At 36.8% G+C, this 21,910-nt stretch overlaps 1 protein-coding gene across 12 annotated transcripts in view; it reads right to left on the bottom strand.

The window, feature by feature from the left end:
* Window positions 1-315: 315 nt before the first annotated feature.
* The window catches only part of Zmym2 (zinc finger MYM-type containing 2), a 78,436-nt gene continuing 56,841 nt past the window's right edge, over window positions 316-21,910 (bottom strand). For 9 of the 12 annotated variants that reach the window (XM_038309813.1, XM_038309815.1, XM_038309814.1 and 6 more), the window contains 13 exons: window positions 20,356-20,521; window positions 19,703-19,737; window positions 17,968-18,097; window positions 16,335-16,450; window positions 15,110-15,293; window positions 12,912-13,037; window positions 11,930-12,024; window positions 9,376-9,544; window positions 8,741-8,892; window positions 5,212-5,326; window positions 4,402-4,653; window positions 3,056-3,176; window positions 316-1,234 (listed from right to left, as the gene is read on the bottom strand). In XM_038309813.1, coding sequence (XP_038165741.1) covers window positions 1,042-1,234; window positions 3,056-3,176; window positions 4,402-4,653; window positions 5,212-5,326; window positions 8,741-8,892; window positions 9,376-9,544; window positions 11,930-12,024; window positions 12,912-13,037; window positions 15,110-15,293; window positions 16,335-16,450; window positions 17,968-18,097; window positions 19,703-19,737; window positions 20,356-20,521 — 1,854 coding nt within the window. In that variant the 3' untranslated portion in view covers window positions 316-1,041. Of the gene's footprint in view, window positions 1,235-3,055; window positions 3,177-4,401; window positions 4,654-5,211; window positions 5,327-8,740; window positions 8,893-9,375; window positions 9,545-11,929; window positions 12,025-12,911; window positions 13,038-15,109; window positions 15,294-16,334; window positions 16,451-17,967; window positions 18,098-19,702; window positions 19,738-20,355; window positions 20,522-21,910 lie in introns of those variants that run through there. The other 3 variants (XM_038309824.2, XM_038309821.2, XM_038309823.1) reach the window with 2 other exon arrangements.

Consider the following 21,910-nt stretch of genomic DNA (forward strand, 5'->3'; position numbering starts at 1 on the left):
CAGCACTCTCCACTGGTAATCTTTGTAGGAAAGTGTGACACTATCTCCCTTCAAGTAGCTTGACTTTCTAAACTGACTATTTCAGGAGTGGAATTTCTAAAAATAATTCTGTCCCGCATAAGCATCAGTCACTTTTGGAAGCAGGCACAAGAATTCTCAAGAGTGGTGAAACTTGAGAGTGCTGTGCAAGTTGTAATGCAGCATGGTCTGTACCCCTGGGGGGGGGGGGGGGGGGGCCGGCCATATACACTGTCACCAGACACTCTACAAAGGAAAGTATCTTAATCTTGTTTTCAAGTTACAGTCATTCTCTCCTTACATATATGTATGTATATATGTATGTATATACATACTTTTTTATTGATGGGGTGATGCAGAAAGTCACAAGTGAGAAAAGGACACTAAGTTTTAATAAGGGGAACATAAAGTTGTTTTCACCAGCATAGGTTCACATTACAGAACACCAGTATCGACAGCATTCTCTTGTCTATTTTTGGTACAGAAGATGGCATCTCTCTACATAACCTGGTAAGGCTTCAGTAACTAAAACATAAAACAAACAAACAAAAAAACCAAACAAAACAAAAAACCCGGCCTATTAGTTTACAGTTTATTTTAAAAATTCTGAAAGACACTGCAAGTTCTAAACTTGAGTAGTGCTACCCATACACAACCACTGGTCAAGAACGCAGTAAAAGCACGCCCTTTTGGAGGGAGCTTTGCAACAGTAGAGCAGTGCAACAAGAAAAATTTATACATGGCACATTCTCTTCATATATTGTAATGTAAAAAGTTACAAACATACCTAATCAAATAAATAATAATAAAAAAGAATTTGATGTATTTGTTAAGTATCCTAAAACCACTACATAGAATAATGGCAACTTTCACTCACAGATTATTTACATGGTAATACCCAGTGTGGGTACATTGCTACAAAACTCAAAACAGAAGGAGTAAACTTGAAATGTTTTCCTGTAAAGATCTAGCAGCATGACTATCTAATGCTGTGTTATCCCATTGCTTCTGAAACGGTCCTTTTTAGTCTGTGTCTTCATCCAGTTCATAATTGTCTTTATCATAAATATCTTTTACTAGAAGAACCCGTACAAGCATATTTTCCAGCGTGTTCCGGTCCAGGGAAGTAGATGTGTACCACACGGGGCTATCTGCAGAACTAGAACATTCTGGTTGCAAATAAAAAACATCCATTCTCTGATTAAGATTCTGTGGACTTTGGAGGAAAAGAGAAAAGGTCAATTTCACAGAACACAACAAAAGTCCCCATAGCTTTACTTCTTTCAAGAACAACTCAGCCCCCAGCAACAGATATGTTCAGCGCCTTCTGCCTCATTAATTGCAGTAATGTTTTATCAGTAAACTGTTCTCTAAGTAATTGTGATAAAAAAGCAGGATTAGTCCCTTACTGTAATTTAAATCCTGTATTTCATAGCATCCAAGACTCCACTAATATATACACTATTATTTCAGTCATTATTAAAATGGTGCCAATTATAATCTCAAATGCATTAATGATGCATGTCCATTTCAGGAAAAATGAAATGCAAAAAATATGACTTAAAATATGCAATACATGAAAGGCCTTATAGCACTGAACAAAAGAATAAATATTAAATACTAACAAGACAATACTGAGAAAGGAATTCCCATCTTGCAAATAGTTGCCAACACTGGAAACCCATGAAATTAAACTGATGTTCCAGAACAGAGCTGAAGAAAACTAACCATAGTTAGAGACATTGGCATGCTAGAGGTGAAGTTCATACTTGTACAAATTCCTTTTTTTTTTTTTGGCATAAACATTTATTAAAGGAGAGAGGGAGAGGGAGGGAAAAAGGGAGGGGGAGAGAGAGAGAGAGAGAGAGAGAGAGAGAGAGAGAGAGAGAGAGAGAGAGAGAGAGAGAGAGAGAGAGAGAAGGGGAGACGGGTAGACATGTGTGCACACGCGAGAGAGAATCAGTAAGAAGAGTTGTACAAATTCTTGAAAGCCACACTATGATTTGAGAAGCTGTTTACAAAGTACAACCTAACTCTGCACTTTCTGAAAGTGAGAGTGCTTATTTAAAACTCAAAATGAAACAGTCTCACAGAGGTCTCAACACTTAAAACAGTTCCTAGAGCCTGCGAGTTTCAGACAGGGAAGACGGCAGTCATGCAACCGGGAGGCCTCCCAAAGAATGTCTTTAGAAAATTGTTCTCATTCACATCTAGGTATTTCATTTTCATCTCTTTTTCATTACACATTGCACCCACTTTTAAACACATCTACCTTTGCACCAGAAGTTGGCAATGCTCAGCAACCTGTTCATATAAAGCCATGGACTGTGCACTTATTACTGTGCAGTATATGGTCTCTTTCTAGTTGTAGTGGGACAATCAAGTAGATAAAATAGAGACTAAATATCCAAAAACCTAAAATAGTCATCTCTAAACAGAAGCCTCGGCCCCTGCTTGGCAATCAACAGAACTGCTCTAATTCTCTAAAATAGAGATGATAGCAGGAATGATAGTTTTAATTAAGAGTGATTTCTTAACATGGACTGGAATCCTAAAGTGTATGTGCTAGGGATTTATTTCACAAGAGAATCTGAAGTTATAGTTGAATATAACTCTGGAATATAAAATTCCATTTAAGCAAGAGAGAAATTTCAAAAATTGATAAAATACTGTCACTTTTTTGTGGGGGGGAAGAGAGGGAGAGGGAAAGAGATGGAGGAAAGGAGGGAGAGAGAGGGGGAAGGAGGGAGAGAGAAATGTATATATTGGTTTTTCAAGACAGGGTTTCACTGTGTAGCCCTGGCTGTCCTGGAACTCACTCTGTGTGTTGGGATTAAAGGTATGCACCACACTGCCCAACAATACCATCACTTCTGAACACTATTAAATCCAACCAACTTATACAAACATTATTAAAACTTTAAGTTATCAGGCTAAGAATGTAGCTCAGCAGTAGAGCAATTATCTAGTATACATGAGGTCACAAGTTCAATTCCCCAGTACTACAAAATAAAAGTCAAATATTATTAATGTTCACCTTTTAGACAAGTAGCATTCAAACATTTTCACAGGACATCTAGAAGGGTTGGCTGTGTTTTCAATTTGCTCAAATACTGGCTCATCATCTTCGTGTTTTCGTTTTCCAGTAGCAATTTTATCTTTAAAAAGCAACAACAACAAAAGACAGACTCGTAAAACCAATCTCTTTTCTTTTTGTGTATATGTGTATGTATGGTATGTGTATGAATGTGGACACAGTATGCCACAGCATATACGTTAAGATCAGAGGACTTTTGAAAGTCAGTTCTTGTCTGGGCAAGGCCTCTCTGCTTTTGCACTGCATACTCCAGGCTAGCTGGCCTATGAGTTTCCTGTTTCTGCCTCTCCTCTCCACGAAGAGGGCAGAGATCACAGATGCAACCTACTGACTGCATCTGGCTATTTCTGTGGGCTCCAGGAATTCCAATTCAGGTGGGCAGACTTTGTGCAGCAACTGGTTTTACTCACTGAGTTATCCTCTAGCCCCCTAAAACCAATTCTAAGAAAAAACTGTTCACCCATAGCAATACAGGATTAGATTCCCTTCAGGGTTTTCTATGTGGTAGCTTCTGGTAATGTTTAGTTTTGCAAAAAAATGGAACTGAGAGGCTGAGAATATAGCTCAGTTGGTAGAATGCTTGCCTAGTATGCCTGATGCCTGAGTTTGAAGCCCAACTCAGCATAAGAACAGGTGTACTAGTTCATGCCTATACTCAGCAAAGAAAGGAGGATCATAGTTCCAAGGGTCATTTTTTGCTATATGGTTTAAGGCCAATCTAAATTAGAAATCCAATCTCAAAACAAAATAAATTACAACAAATAAATAAGACATTTAAGAAGATAAAGTCTGAAGGTGGAGGCACATGATATTTAGGAGTTTGAGGCCATCCTAGTCTACACAGGAAATTCCAGACTAGCAAGGATACATAGGTGAGGCCATGCCTCAAAATGAATGAATGAATGAATGAATGAATGAATGAATGAATGAATGAGGACAGCACATTTTGTTGTGTTTTATGAATGTAATTGTCTTTAGGCTTTTAATGAATGGCTGAAGTGGACTTAAGAAAGTTTGAAATATTTCCCACCACAGGCAATCTCAAAATAAAAATGCTATACTATCAGTGCCAGTGATAGCTCAGAGATGAAGATCACTTATTGCTCTTGCAGAAGATCTGGGTTCAGTTCCCAGAACCTTCAATGGTGACTCAAAACCCATCTGATACCATCTCATGGAACCCTCGGACGCTGTACATATGTAGTACATACATATATTTGTGCAGGCAAAACACATTCATACACAGAAAAAAAAAAAAATCAATCTTGATTTTAAAGTTACACTACCTTCATTGTCTGTTCCACACAAGGAAGACACCTGATATCGAAGACATGCTTTATTTTCCATTGTTAAAGGATTTTTTTTCCAATGCCTAAACACAGTGCCAAAGGAAAGTCTTAAGTGTTGCTCCACTGTTTTCAGGCCAAAATACTTAGTGTTAAAGTAGAACAGGGTGTTCAAAAGAGCTACTGGAGAGTGTGATCCTAGCTGTTTTATCCTCCAGAGATAGTCTTCTTCAACTCGAGAGAATATTGACCCTTAAATAAAGAGAACTATTTTAAAAGAATTATAAATACAGCAAACAGTTTTAATTTAACTGACTAGAAATAAAATGAATTTAAAACAGTCCTATACCAATCTGCTATACACATTACATCAATGTGAATAAACCTCAGAATTCCGTATTAGCTCTTTTAGCAATACAGAGGTTGGGAAACAGTCTATGGAACCACCATCCACAGAATAAAGTACAGTCCTTCAGTAGGGCAAACACATTATGATCAGAAAGTAATCTAAAATCTGTATAATTCTTGGAAACAACACGTGATTCTCATAAATTTCTTCACATTAGGATCTATCTATTGTAGGTCTTAAGACATAAATATCTAAGCTTTGCACTCCAAAGAAAGTGGGTCACAGGTTTTACAAAGCTCTTCACAAACATTAGTTACTGACCACATGTATTTCCAAATGAATGCATAGTCACAAAGACCTTACGCTCTAATTTAAATTATTTCCTAATTATACTTAACATACTTTCTGTAAAAATAACAATTCCATTATTAACTATCAACACATATTTAAAACAGCATTACCATCTGGAAGGATGCTTGGTTGCCAACTTCGGAGTATTTTATTCAATTCTTGCTCAAACATCTGGTATCCTGGATCAATAAATATGTTGTCCTTTCGATTACTACCACATAAGTACTACAAAAAAATTATTGAAGAAAAACCAGCTAATTATAAACACTGAATGTATTATACGTTTCATTTCTTAAGAAAAAGTTTTATGTTTAATAAAAGCAAGAATTCTAGTAAAACACAAGAGACTACTGTCCTTGGTTATGTGTGCACAAACTGAAAAAGTATAAACTACCAATCAACCATTGCTTAAGGCATACAAAGCTGGAAAGTATCACACAAAATCCTGAATGTAAAAACTGGATAGGAATCATCAGTCTGGGGTCACAGAGACAGCTTAGCAGGTAAAGTATTTACCATGCAAAAGCCTGACAACCCAAGGAAGGATCTCAGAGCCCACTTTTCAGCACTGTCCTCTGACTGCCATCTGTGAAGCGTGGCACGCACTGCTTTCATCACGTATGCACGCTGCGCACGCACACACCGCACCAAACACCTACACACACTCATTAAGTCTGTCAAAATACAGAATGACTCCAGTTTATATCACACATGGAAAAAAATAAGCATTTTAAGGAATAATCAATGATTAAAGGAAAACACTGAGGAGCTGACTCCCTGTGTTCTCTTGTTCCTCTGCCAAAAGTGTGTGTACATGGTTGTGCTTTTGGAAAAGCTGAGAACCTAACCACGGTTGCAGCACAAGGGAGGAACACCTGATCAATGTGCTCAAAGGCCTGGGCATTATTTCCAGTATAGCAGAAATCAAAACAGACACAAGCTTTCCACCTGAACACTAAACAACCTAGAACAGAATCCAGGCCTTTGCGGTGTGACTCCACCATCACTCTTCATACTTCACACCGGGCCCGCCATGTGAAACACGGTTCCTGGGAAACTGACTGACCCTGTCTTCTGGGAGACCATTCTGCTCTCATCCTTCTGTCTAGGAATTCCTACCTGTATTTCAAAAAATTCAATTTAAAAGTCTTTCATGCTGTGTACACATTTGTGTAACGTGTTTACATGCTGTAATATGTGCGCGCACGCATGCATGTAGAGGCCAGAGATGAATGATTGAGTATCTTCCTTAACTACTTCTCCATGTTTTTGTGAGACAGGGTCTCTCACTGAACATGGTTTTACTAGCCCCTTCTCTCCACCTTCCTAGCACTGGGGATTATAAGCAAACACCATCACACACGCCTTTTTACATAGGTGCTGGGTATTCAAATTCGGGTTCACATGCTTGTACTAGAAGCACTTAACCAACTGAGAAATCTCCTCACCTCATTGTTAGACATTTTCCTGAGATACTTGGATAGAATTCATGCCCAAAAACTGTGCTACAAATACTGTTTGTACCATATAAATATTTCAAATTCTTGAGCAAACTATATTTATAGTGGCCTCCCTTGATAGACTCCCTCATAGCAAATTCTGTCTGGCCTCAAACTCAAAACCATCCTGCCTCACATATGCTAGCATATACCATGTACCATGCCTGGTTTACAATGATTTTTTAAGTCAAACTGATCAGATTCTACTTAATTTTTCTTTTGTTGTGGAAGTGGTATTTTGTTTTGTTTCTTTTTTTTTTTTTGCGGGGGGGGGGGGGGTGAGGAAAGGGTCTTGCTATGAAGCCCAGGCTGACCTCACACTGATGAGCCTACCTGCCTCAGCCTCCCAAGTACTAATATACTCAGTCCAGACTCAAAACTTATGAGCTACTAACCTGGACAAGCTACTAAACACATATCTCCTCATCAGAACAATAGAAAATAACAATAGGAACATCCAACACTTAGTATGGGTACATAGAAAAATGAAACAGTAGCAGTTAGTAAATGTAATTTATAATTTAGCAATAGGAGTATGTCAATTTCCAAAACATGCCAATGTCCAATAAACAGGAAAAACTAAAATGAAAGATTAGCAAAACTAGGGCTGGAGAGATGGCTCAGAGGTTAAGAGCATTGTCTGCTCTTCCAAAGATCCTGAGTTCAATGCCCAGCAACCACATGGTGGCTCACAACCATCTGTAATGCAGTCTGGTGCCCTCTTATGGCCTGCAGGCATACACACAGACAGAATATTGTATACATAATAAATAAATAAATAAATATTAAAATATTGGCAAAACTCAAGTTCACTTCAAAAATATTTTTATAGTATATAAATAATAGTCTTAAAGACTCATGAATAAAAGTTGGCTGTATTTTAGTAATTACTGAAATCTACTCATCTGTATAGAACTTTAGCTACACAAGCCATTGCTCTACTATTTCTTAATTTACTAATACAGTACAAAGTTTTAAAAAAAAAAAAAACTCTGACTACATCCTACCTATAAAATACTCAAAGGTAAAATGGTAAAATGCTTGAAGAAATTCTGGGATGAAGTGAAGTTAATGTCTAGGGAGGCTAGGGAGTTTGAGGATAGAGAAATCTATCCGAATCTACTATGAAATTCTCAAAGAATAAAACTACTAAAACAACAACGAACAAACCCTCAAAACTAAACCAATCAAGCAACAAAAAACATTAGAAGCTCATTCCTAGGATATGTTTAGGAAGATACTTTTTAAAAAAATTTCATATAGACTCTAAAACACAACAAAAATAAATGGATTTTTAAAAAAAAGCCTAAAACTTTCTCTTCTTTCCCACCAAACCCTATTGCTGTTTTACACAGAAAAATGGTTGATTATTACATCTGCCTGGTCAAACATATTGTCTTTTGAAAACGAAGGGCATGTACATTGTTACTGTGGTCTAAGTACATATACTTATACCCTGTATTTAGACAGAAACATCAGCAACTCTAAAAGGAATTCTGTAGCTAACAGTCTAGCCACCACTAAGAAGTGATGTCATCTCCAAACATACAACACTGTTAAGACTCCTCACCAAAAATGCATGAAGCTGTGGATGATGGTGCATGTGCTAATTCCAGCACGCAGGAGGCAGAGGGAGGTACGTTTCTGTGAGTTCCATGCTGGTCAGGGATACATAATGAGATTCTGTTTTGTTTTGTTTTCATATGAGGGAGTGCAGTTAAGTCTATTGTTTTTTGTTTTGAAACACAGTTCTAGAGAACTTGAAGATGTAAGGAACATATATACTATGTTATAGAAACCCACAAAGTACCTAGGAGAATCTTTTATATACTCTAGGTATTTCCAAAGAGATTAAATTCTACCTCTCTTGGTAAGCCAAAAGAAATTCCAGAAACTTGACTGGAGAAATGGCACACCCAAGAGTACTGCTCAATCCTGAGGACCAGAGTTCAGATACTAGCACCCACATCCGGCAGCTCGCAAACACCAGTTCAAAGGTATCTGACACTCTGTGAGCACCCACACACACACACAAATTAAATAAAAAAAAAAAAATTCTACCCTTAAATTTTCAAAGGCACATTGGTATCTACAAACTCTACCACAAATTTTCTTAGTAATATTGTATTCAAAAACTTACCTCCTGTATACCAAGACAGAGATAATAGATGCTGTCAGGTGCATAATTCTCTCCATTTGGTCGTCGGATCTCATTAACAAAATGGGCTAACCCATAGTTGAGCTCAGCTGTGGTATGAGAGAGTAGATCTTCTTTTAACTTTACTGATTTAGCTAAAAAGAAATAAAATAATCAGCAACTGTCATGTCTCTGCACCTATGTTGGACAGCTCATAACTCCTTTAACTCCAGCTTTAACTCTGAGGCCCTCTTCTGGCTTTCACAGGCACCCATATACACATGAAATATATTCACAAACATACACACATAGACAAAAAATAACATTAAATCCTGGACTAGAGACGACAAAGTGATTTAGGAACAATGACCATTCGTCCACAGGATCTAGGTTGATCCCCAGCACTCACATGGCAGCTCACTACTGTCAGTAACTACAGTTCAGAAAGTCCAACAGTCTGTCTGGTCTTGGTGGGCACCAGGCATGCAGGTAAAACACTCATGCACATTAAATAATAAATCTTAGGAGGGAACAAGACATTAAATATTTAAAAATATTAAAATTAATTAATTACAGAAAACAGATTTTTATACAAAAACAAAGTGATGTCATCTCCAAACAAAAACAAAAACACTTACAGGATTTTAGCTCATCTAATACCAGAAGATCTTCATCAAGCTGCCTAGTTTTGACCCAATGTTTCCATGCGTTTACACCATATGAATACTTGAAAGGAAAGCTGCATTCTGAGTTGTCAGAACTATCATCATGAGACTGGTATCCTGAAACAGCTTTTCTTTTGGTACCCTGGCAATAAAACAGCACTGTAAATCCTTCCTTTGAGTCTACATTATTCCATGACTTCTATACAAGGTATCTTTGAAGAAAGACAACTAAAAAAGAACTGTATTTATTTGTGTGAGAACTGACAACTGATGATACTGCTTCTTGAAATCTACCTCCATGAATGTTTCCATACAAATCACTTTGCATAATAAAATTAGAATTAATGAAAAATACAAGATTAATAATAATAATAATAATAATAATAATAGGATTCTAAATGTCAACTTGAGACTGAAGAATCTTTTAATAACTTGCACATATTAGAAATTTACTCTTAATCCCAGCACTTAGGTGGCAGAAACAAGTAGATATCTACGTTTAAGGCCACCCTGGTCTACAAAGTGACTTTCAGGACAGCCAGGGCTACAGAAAAACCCAGTCTTGAACCCCACCACCCCCAAAAGATGCAAGAAACAAAGGAATTAAACTTACTCTTAGACAAACAGTGGTGGCACACATTTTTAATCCCAGCACTTGGGAGGCAGAGGCAGGCGGATCTCAAAGTTAAAAGGCCAGGCTGGTCTACAGACTGAATTCCAGGATAGCCAGGACTATATAGAGAAATTCTGTCTTGAAAAACCAGAAAAAGAAAAAAGAAATGTACTCCTTACTTGGTTTTCACTGTTCTTTGTTTCCTTTCTTTTCTTATTAGTGCTGAGGATCAAATCCAGGAGCATGCACATGCTAAGCAAGTATCTGAGTCATAACCCCAGTCCCTTCCTTTCAATGTTTGATGGTAAAGTTGATTGCTTGTTTGTTTGTGAGAAAGGGTATCCAGATACTCTTAAACTCATTATGCCCACAAGGTCATGAAGACTTAGGCCTAAGTTTTTATTTTTAGTTCTAACATTTAATACTATGATTCGTTTCAGTTAATGGCTGTGTATAGTGTCATTTGGAAAGGTTTTTGTTCTGTTTTGAAGACAGAATTTCTCTGTGTAATAATCCTGGCTGTCCTAGAACTTGCTCTTTAGACCAGCCTAGCCTCCAACTCAGAGATCCGTCTGCCTCTGCCTCCAGAGTACTGGGGTTAAAGGTGTGCACCACCAAACCCGTCCTGTGTATGGTGTCAAATAAGAGCTCACTTTTATCCTACTATGGATACTCACTCCCTTTTTCAGTTCTTTCTTTCTAAATAAATTTGTGAAAGCCATTTATTCATTACAATGCCTTTGATCTGGCCTTGTGTTCAAAGTCAGAAACAGTTAGTTGTTGATACAATATTAAACAAATTTAGATTTTGTATGTCTGAATGATCAAACTGTCCGGTTCATATCTAGTTTTTTTTTCTTGTTTTATTATTGTTTTGTTGTATTATTTTAGGGTTTCTTTGTTGTTGTTGTTCATATGTTTGGTGATGTGTGAAACAGTATGCCATTTATCTCAAGCTGGCCTCAAACCTATGATCCTCCAGCTTCTAATTTCCTGCTAGAATTACAGGCATGTACCATGACACCCAGTTTATGTAGTGCTGGAAATCAAACCCAGGACTTCCTGTATGGTAGGCAAACACTCTACCCCTGAGATACATATCCCCAGTTCCCAACATGTCTTTCTCTCTGTGCTGGCATGTTTAATAAAGTATAGGCCAAGCAGAGGTGGCACACACCTTTAGTCCCAGCACTTGGGAGGCAGAGGCAGGTCTACAAGACCTAGTTCCAAGACAGGCTTCAAAGCTACAGAGAAACCCTGTCTTGAAAAAACAAAAAAAGAAAAGAAAAAAGAAGAAAAAAAGGATAAATTATACCTCTTCTGTATTGATTAACCTAATGAAAAAATAATGATGAAAAAACTAACCCTTGAAAATCATCAATTCCTTCCCTCTTCTCCTTTTTGAGACAATCTTCCTGCCTCAGCCTACCAGTGATTAGTTATGTGCCACCATGCTCACCTAGAAAATACTCTATTATTTACAGAGTTGAATTTCCTTTTTAAGACTATTTTCTATTTTGACCTTGTATTAAGATACATTTTAACATTTATCTTCCTATATTGTCAAGGAAAAAAAAAAAACAAAAAAAAACAAAAAACAATGCATCTTTCTCTGTCTGAGATGCTGCTATAAAGATACTATGTGACTATAAGACATAAAAATAGGGCTGGAGAGATGGCTCAGAGGTGAAGAGCAGTCAGTGCTCTTCCAGAGGTCCTGAGTTCAATTCCCAGCAACCACATGGTGGCTCACAACCATCTATAATGGGATCTGGTGCCATCTTCTGGCCTGCAGGCACACATGGAAGGAATGTTGTACACATAATAAATGAATGAATGGATGAATGAATGAATGAATGAATGAATAAATAAATCTTGTAAAAAAAGACATAAAAATAGCAACAAATTTTGTACCTTTTTTTTAGATCGAGGTCTGGGCTGCTCCTCATATTCTTCTCCAAAAACAGGTGGTAACAAAAACTCGTTTTCCATATCAAGCTCCTCCGCAGCTGACAAATTAGAAAATCTTTTATTGTAAATAGAACAGTAAATGTTTACATTAAATAAACACAGCAATAAAGAATAGTCACATGGCATGAATGATCATTCAGACGTGGGGATAAGTTTGAGGTAGGCTAGGTAGTACAAGACTAGGGAGTAGAAGTCCAAGTTTAGATAAATCAACAAGTATCAATACATAAATTTCATAGAACTATATGATACTAGAAAAAGTAAACAACTAAAACTTTAGTTGGAAGACCTAAAATGCCAATCCTATTTAATTTATTAACTCTTTCATGGCATGCTTTATATTTCCCTCAATAGGAACTCAAAATTAGAGAGAAATTGAAAAAAGAAAAGCATTCGTCTCCCTGTTTATGGTCTGGAATTCACTTTAGAAAGTCTATAACAGCTAAGAAGCAATGGAATATGTTGTAGCACAAATAACAAAAGCTTTTTCATTTGAACATGAATTTAACGTTAAGAAAAATGATATCAAACTTGACATGCTGACACACCTATAATCCCAGCACTAGACAGGCTGAGGCACAGACTGAGGGGAGTAGGGGCCAACCCAGAATATAGAACAAAACCCTATCTTGATCCCTACCTCCACCCCAACAGTATCAGGACCTTTGAACTGAAAAGAAACAAGTATTATATTCTTCTCTAGTGTCTAAAGCTCCTGTAATGAATTAAGTTGTCGATGGGAAAGGAAGAGCAGAGGATGAAAGATACAGCTCGGCGGAAAAGAGCGGAGGATGAAAAGCACACATCCCCTCATCCCCACCACAAGTATGGAGACAATGGGTAAGGACATGAACATTGACGACTAATTATCTTAAGTACAACTCTATAACTTGATTTTAACAGTGATAAAGTAGTATTTAAGTACCTCTAGGGAAATCTATTTCGATATCCAAATCTGGTTCATATGGTACATCAGGCATGTTGGATTGTATATCTGTGTCAGAGTTCTTTGTGAGATCCGAGGCAATTATGTCAGTCTCAATAATTACACCTGTAAATAAACAATATTTTATTAGAAATTAAACTTTCAAAAAAACTCAACAGTATCTATACTTAATCTGCCAAAGAAAGAAATACATAACTATCTTAAAAAGTAAGCTACTATAAAATTCGTAACTATAATTGAAAACTTAATACTATACATTCTGGCTATCCCTTCTCAAAAAATAAATAAATATTAGAACACTAAAACAATGCCCATGTTAAGAGTATTTTTCTGTGTGTGTTTGCATGTGTAACAGACAGACAGATAGAGAGACAAGTATATACTTGCTAGCGTGGCATAGGTACATCCACACAGATGGGCATGCATGTGGAAACCAGAGACTGATGTGTTTTTCTTTGTTTACTGGATCCCCGTTTCCTCCTACTTCTACCTTCTCCATTCACTGGGGGTGACAGGCACAAGCCACTGAGTGTAACCCATTAAAGTGAGTTCTGAGGGTCTGAATTCAGGCTCTCATACATGTGTCACAGACACTTTACCAAATGAGCCATTTCCACAGGTAAATATTCTGAAAAGCAATTCCTTGTCAGAAATAAATTTATAAAAGTAAATAACTAAAATTTTCAAACAAAATTTTTGAATTTTGACCAAGTTTCCACATACTCAGTATATACTTGTTTATAATTAACATATAAGTTTGGATCAGCTGCTTAACTTTTTTGATGTATAGTTACAAATGCATTCTATTCAATATGTACTGCAAAGTGATGGTTGGTCTCCAGACAGAGAAGTAAGACGAATGCAAATAGAGAACAAAGGGTTCACAACACAGCATAACATTCTTATAAAGGATTTATGATATGGTTCCTCATTCTTTTTCCACAGAATCTTGCTAGGTCATGTACTGGGCACACCTAGAACTCACTCTCCCGAGTACAGCGATTAAGTGATTTTGTTTTAATTAAAAACAAAAACCATACCACTAGTTATAGTCCGCAAAAATTTTACAACCCCCTAACAACACTGCAAAGCTGCTACCACAACTGTCTTCTAGTGTAAAGGCAATCAGGTAATTCAGGACTAAAAAGGGATTCTGAATATTACCTAAAGACTAGAAGTAAGAATAGATATTCCAAGGAACAGAACCACTTACAAATCATCTATTAGGTAGCAAACAGTATCCAAACAGAAAGTGGAATAAATTCTGATTTAGATAAAGCAAATTTTATTTAATTAATGTAAGAAATAAAGTAATACTGGAAAGTATCCATCATAAAGTCAAATCTTGGAAACCTACAAGTTACTAAAAAAAAAATAATAACTCCACTGAAGTTCAAATCAAATTCTACTATTTTTTTTAAAAAAGGGAATGAGTGGCTCAGAAATCAGGAGCAAATGACTGCTCTTGCAGAGAACCGGGGTTCAGTTCCTACCCCTCATGTTGACTCACAATCACCTGTAACTCCGTCCCAGAGGATACAACACTATTTTCTGACCTCCCCAGGTACCATGCACTCAAGTGACGCAGCTCTCACACTCATAAATAAACCTTTTAAAAACGTTTGCTATTTTTGAGAGCACAAGTAAGCGTGTGGTGGCAGGTAAAAATAATCTTATCTACTTGGGAGGGTGAGGCTGGAAGCCCTCTTTAGTCCAAGACTCCATCTCAAGAGAGAGAAAAAAAATGGAACAAATCATTTCACTGGAAATTAATCTTAGAATTAGAGCATACCTGGATCAAGGTGGAATGTGTACCTCTCTTTTCAAAAATATTTATTATTCTACAGGTGTTTTGCATGCACTGTATTATCTGTGCCCCACTTACATGTCTTATGCCTGTGAAGGCAGAAGAGGGCATGAGAACCTCTGGAACTAGAATTGTAGACAAATGTAAGCAAGTGGGTGTTGAAAGTCAAACCCAATCTTCTACAAGAACATCTCATGCTGTTAACTGCTAGGCTAAAGTGTATATCTCTTAATATAAAATACACTTCTGCTATATATAATTCCTTCTCCTACTCCCGTATTAAGTTTTGTTACAAGATTCGCCTATAAGTACTGTAACAATGACTGCACAGAGCCCATTCCCCAAGCCACTTATTGACAAACTGTGATACAGTATGGCTCACTGTTGACATTGGATGCCTCTGTTTTCCCCTCATCTTCAGTCATCATATCTGGCATTGTAAGCAATTCTGTATCAAGAGGATCTGAAGAAACTTTGCTTTTTACATCTTCAACTGTGGCAGGAATCTTCTCACTGCTGTCCAATGGAGCAGGCAGAAACACAGGAATGGGCACCTAGTTAACCAAAGCATTTAATGTTAGGTATATTAAAGAATAAAAGAAATTTCTACAAATTAAATGCACAATATATTACTATATAAATACAATAATGAAGAAAATCTTTGGGAAGAATACATATCAAAACAAAGATGTGTACTATGGCAAGGGAATCTCAAAATATATAAGTTGAAAATAAAAATTAAGAAAAAAAGCCAAGTTCAAATACACTATTCTGCAAATTACAGGAGATTTGTAATGAAGTGAACATTTTAAGAACCTCTAGTTGGGCTGGACAGATGACTCAGAAGTTGAGAGCACTGGCTACTCTTTCAAAGGTCCTGAGTTCAATTCCCAGCAACTACATGGTGGCTCACAACCATCTGTAATAAGATCTGGTGCCTTCTTCTGGCCTGTAGACATACATGCAAGCAAAACACTATACATAGTAAGTAAATAAATCAAAAAACCCAAAAGTCTCTAGTCTATGTTTCATTTCTAAACCTTATGGTTTCATAAAACTTTTTTTGAAGATAAATTCAAATGTAAAATCAATAATGTCAGAGCACATACACTCATCTGCGGAACTAAACTCTGGGATGACCATATAAACAAATATCATCATAACAGGAAACTGACAAAAACCTAACTGTGGAAGAACAAAAAAGATGGCTTCTGTTGGGTGTAATGTCAACTGCTCTTCATATGCTCATGTGTTTGATCATTTGGTCCCCAGCTGCTGGTGCTGCTTTGGAAGGTTGAGGAATCATTAGAAGGAAGAAAACTCTTTGGAGGAAATGGGTCACTTGAGTCAGGCTTTAAGGTTTTATAACCTAGTCCTACTTCCTGTCTTCATCCCAACTGGAGATGCAGGAAGACCAGCAGCTCCCTCATTCTCTTGCCTCATGCCCTCCCTCCTAAATCATGGATCAAAATGAGCTCCTCCTCGCATTAAGTCACTTTTGTCGCAGTAACTGTAACAAGGACAGCAGCACCAGCAGCTAGGGACCGTCCCAAACTGCCTGCAAAAACAAGAATGAGAGGGTGAATCTCACGCACAGGAACAGGAACTGTGGTAGGGACAGGAATACTCTGGCTGTACATGTGCATAGGCACAGGCACATAGACAGGTACAGGAATAGGCACTGGGACATACTCTGTCTTCCAATTCTCATCTGAAAAACAAGATATAGGCAAAAAAGAACGTGTGTTTTGCTTTGTTTGAGACCTAATATCCACACTGTTCTACGGGCTGACCTTGAACTCCTGGTGCTCCTCATGCCTCAGCCTCCTACATCCTGAGAATACAGGTATGAGCCACAATAATGGCTCTTACTTTTTATAAACTTGCTTGAAGACCAAGCTGGCCTTACATCCATAGGTATCCTCTTGTCTCTGTTTCCCCAAAAGGCAATTAAAAGCATAGAAACACCAAGCATAACTTTTCATTTTTCACAATGGCTTTTTGTTTCTTTGGTTATTTGGTTTCATAATGAACTTAACTGGACAACAAAGAAAAATAACTTTGTACTCATTTTAAAAGAAATTTCTACTGGGTGGTGATGGCACATGCCATAAATTCCAGCAGAGGCAGGCTGATTTCTGTTAGTTCAAGGTCAGCCTAGTCTACAGAGCAAGTTACAAGACAGCCAGGGATACAGAGAGAAACCCTGTCTCAAAAAATTTTGAAAAAGGGCTGGAGAGATAGATGGCTCAGTGGTTAAGAGTGCTGACTGTTCTTCCAGAGGTCCTGAGTTCAATTCCCAGCAACCACATGGTGGCTCACAACAATCTGATATGAGATCCGGTGTCCTCTTCTGGCCTGCAGGCATATATGCAGGTAGAACACTGAATATACAATAAATAAATAAATATTTTTTAAAAAAATTTGAAAAAGGAAAATTTCTAATTTCTGTAAGACTTAATAAACTTCAAATAGTAAAACTTTCTGTTATTTTCTGCAACAACTGTTCTAACTTAAAACAAACACAGCTTATACTTTTTAAAAAAAAATGAAAATATATATATACGTGTGTGTGTGTGTGTGTGTGTGTGTGTGTGTGTGTGTGTATCCTTTAAAAATATCCAGCAGACTGTTCTGGCAATTCCCCTCAGTTTATTTACTTCAACAATTAAAATGTAGCAAACACTGAGCTGCACAGTAGCCCACTCCTGTAATCCCAGCACTCAGGATTGTATTCAAGGCAAACCTGTACACAGGATAGAATCCTCCCCAAAAATCAAAAGGAAACTAAGAATTAATGCTACAGATGTGAAATCAGTACAAAATTATTTAATATCTTTCTGACCAGAAGGAAACAGACCATTGTTATAGACCACAAAATCATTTTTTCAACAGGAACTAAGCAACTGTAGATCTCAATCCAAGAAAAGTTTTATAGAATTGTGTGATTTTTAACAAGTTATACTCTGGGTCTTTAATCAGCTACTAACAGATCACAGTAATTTAAACAATATGCTTTATTCCCAAGGTGGTATTAAAAAAAAGAAAAGAAAAAAAATCACAGAAAAAAATCAAAAAGACACAATGTCTTAACAATCTATCTTGTAAACTTCACCCTAGAAAATCATGCATTTTAGTTCAGTAAAGTCTAAGCAGAAGGAGATAAAATTCAAAAGTTCCTAAGTTACCTAAGCAGAAGGAGATAAAATTCAAAAGTTCCTAAGTTACCTGTCTGACAAGATTTGGTCTGCATGTGAGGCTTACAGTAAGTTGCTTTTGTCATTGTTAAAGGTTTGCAAAGAACCGCTTTGTTCTTCATCTCTTTGTTTGGTGTAGGAGATGGGGGTGGTGCTGAGCCCTACAGAGAAACAAAGAGAAACATTTTATTTCTTTAATTTTTATCCTGATACCAACAGTCTATTTTCTTTCCACTTTTCCTCTCTCTTTTCTTTCTTGAGAAAGGGTCTTACTATGTAACTCTAGCTGGCTTGGAAACCAGTATGCATCTCAGCTGGCCTAAAACTCACGAAGATCTACCTGTTTTTGCCTCCAGAGTGTTAGAATTAAAGGCATTATCTGTTTTCAAGTCCTAAAGGGACTTACTTTCACGAAAAAAGCAATTACTACTAGTTTATCAGTTTTAATCTGGGAAGGTCAATGTGAATTTACTCTCAACACTATCCAGCAGCAGGAATTCATTTGGTTTTTCGAATCAGGGTTTCTCTGTAGCTTTGGTGCCTGTCCTAGAACTAGCTCTTGTAGACCAGGATGGTCTTGAACTCACAGAGATCCGATAAGCATATTTTAAGAAAAAAAAAAAAAAAAAACAATTATCTCTTAATTATCAATTATTAAGCCAGCCAGATCCTGACTCCACGCAAAACAACAGTTCAGCTTGACTTTTGACTATGGATACAGAGCTAAAATACTACAATGCAAAGAAAACAGCTTTGTAAGACACAGGTCTTAATAGCCATAATGGCATCCTAGTCCAAGGACATGAAGAGTTTGTATCTCTTAGTTATTCTCTGCTTTTGTATTAAAACTACCCAGTAAACTTTCTCAATCACAATCTCTGAGTTGGAGTCTAGATATCACAGTTCTGAAAATCTGATATGTGATCTTTGCTGGAGCTAAAAATTAGTAACTACACATCATCATCATCACTATCTTGACCACAATTATGGCTAATACAGAGGCTAATACAGAGGCTAATACAGAGGCTAATACACGACTCCTTCAAGCACAGAGCTTCATTTGAAAAAGAATGCTATAAATTCCAGAAGAGTCAACATATTGAAGGCAATCAATGTCCCACTGTTCAAGGTATGGCAAAACCCTACTTATGCTCTCAAGTAAATGGCCACTATCAATCTATAAAATTCTTAAAATGATAATTAAGGATTGCTGCATAGTACCAAAAGAAAGAAAAAGACTAAACAAAAAAGGATTGGAGCATATTATGTACATATTTTTCAGGTTTAAAAGACTCTTTCTACTAAGAGATCTTTAAATCACTGCTTTTAGCTTCACTTTCCTTATGCTCTCAGGGAGATCCGTATCAGCATGGACCCTAATGTGTTGCTCTGTACTTCTCATGTATGTTTTCCTACTGATCCTCTTGACAATGTCCTACTGACTATTTACCACTGACCCATCCATGCTCTCCAAGAAGACAGGCATAGGGAGAGAGGAGGGAGGTTGAGGAAAAGAAAGAGAGAGCAAGCAATCATCTCAAAGCTACCGCTATGTTAATTCAAATATTATGTATTATCTTTCCCGTTTGGGTAGAGGCCATCAACAATTCACTTTTATGTTCCTTTTATGTTTCTGATACTAGTAAGCTGAATGTTTCCACTGTCTCAACAAAGTAAAAGCCTTTCATGATGATGTTAGTGTAGCCTAACTATTTTTCACTCACACTGCAAACCACATCACAGCACTGAACTGAGAAAATACTCACTGTCATTTTGGTTCGGGACGTCTGACAGCCCTGATCTAAAAAACATAAACATTTAAAATAAGACAAATAGCACTTTGTTGACATTTTTTAAATCTCTATGTATCATTAAATCTTACAGATTTCCAAATTTAAATAAAGAGTATAAAAATATGGACATGAGTATAGCTGCTTTTCCTCTTCGCTCTCTCCGAATACAAAATATTCTAAGAAATATCGCTTAAGTAAAATAAAAGGCCACAACTTCTCAAAGTTGTTGCTCCTTCCAGGCCACAAATAGTACATAATCTGCTAAGAAAGCTTCTTATCTGAAGCTAGATGTCACAGGATAGGTTATTTTTAAAATGTTCTTTTAATAGTTTATTTCTCTAATTTAGTTCAATGTTGTCTAATATTTTTCAGCATAAAGGTTTTTAAAGGGGAATAAAATAAGCAATGGACCTAGAGAAAGTATGAGGTTCATTTCAATTGATATTTTCCATCCATAAACTATGAGAGACCTGACCTTTCCCAATGGGAGACTTACTAGAGTAAGGATCTATGGTCCCTCTCTACCATTGATCCAAGCCCTGATCTTAATATCTTTAAATCAACTGCTTATTTATCAAAACTAGAAAAATAAAGAATATAAAGTCTTTAAGTGGCCACATACATACCATAATGTAGGTTTTCGGGTCCTTTTTGGGTTGTCATATTGGGCTCATTTTGTTGACAGTAGAAACGTAGTAAGCAGTGTTGATCACAGAAATGTTTCATCTCCCCACGCCACTGCACTCGCTCTTTAAGGGTGCCTTGGGATTTACAGCAGTCACACCTCGCAGCCTTAATAAGAAGGGAAAGTGCTCAGACATTGTAAATGAGAAGACTTAAGTCTTCTTAATGTTAACACACACATTAGCTGACAAGTGATGAGAAAGTACTGAAATGGTATCAAAGCGAAATATAAAACTGTAGGTCACATACGAAGACTAAATCCAATCCTATATTACCAAAATCAAAACAAAAAACAAACAAACAAACAAAAAAACCCAATAATGGCTAGAGAGATGGCTCAGCAGTTCCTGTATTTGCTGTGCAATCATTAGGACTGGAGTTACGATTTTAGCACCTGTAAGACTGAGGACCCCATTAACACCCATAAATGCATCTCTAAGGGATCTCACGCCCTCTTACGGTATCCATGTGCAGGCATGTGCACCTATATACACACACATGAATCATTTAAAAAATAATTAAATGAACATGATTAGACAAAAACTGATAGAATTTACTTGAAAATAATTTTGAAACTGAGATTGGTGTTGGGCACAAAAATTACTCTAACAGTTGGCAAGTCTGAGGCCACCCTGGGCTACACAGCAAGTCTAGGCTGCATAGCAAGATCCTTACTCAAATAAAAACAAAAACTTAAACCAAACAGTAGTAGCATAAGACATTTTTTGAGAGTCATAATCATAACAAGAAGAAGTCTCTAGAAATTATATTATCTTGAACAGTTCCTACAATAAGCAGATTTCCATGCTTAAGAATAGAAAACCAGACTATTTTCTTTTAATTCAAAGAAAAGAAAATTAGTTAATTGAATTCACTGCAAGGTAACACTGGGCAATAAACAGGAACAATACCTGTCGGAAGACCAGAGTAATTCTGAAGCAAGCTCTTATATTATGGAAAACTCAATTATTTGTTTTCTGTGAATTTAATATAAAACTTAAAAAGAAAAGTTTAATTTTCTGAGAAAAACTCTGAGAATGTGTTTTAAAAGAGCCAATATTTGCTTCAAAAAATTAAATAATTTGTCAAGATATCCAATCAGAAGCCAGGTGGTGGCAGCACATGTCTTTAGTCACAGCACTCTGAAGACATATATCCAGCCTAGTCTACAAAATAAGTCCTGTGACAGCCAGGGCTACACAGAGAAACCCTGTCTCGAAATGAAAGGAAAGAAAGGAAAGAAAGAAAAGGAAGGAAGGAAGGGAATGAAGAAAGGAAGGTTGGTTATGCGACAGATCTAAAACTAGGAAAGATCAACAACCAGATCAAAGCAATCCAGAACTTCTCGTTAAAAACCAAGAACAACAACAACAACAAAAAAAAAAAAACCGCAGAATTCAAGACAATAACATTTTAAATAGTAACTCAATACAGGGGCAGATTTCACTTTAAAGAGATACTAATTCACCTAAATCCGGCCCATCTTTTAAAGACATT

This window comes from Arvicola amphibius, chromosome 13 (genome assembly GCF_903992535.2).
Source record: "Arvicola amphibius chromosome 13, mArvAmp1.2, whole genome shotgun sequence".
Lineage (NCBI taxonomy): Eukaryota > Metazoa > Chordata > Mammalia > Rodentia > Cricetidae > Arvicola > Arvicola amphibius.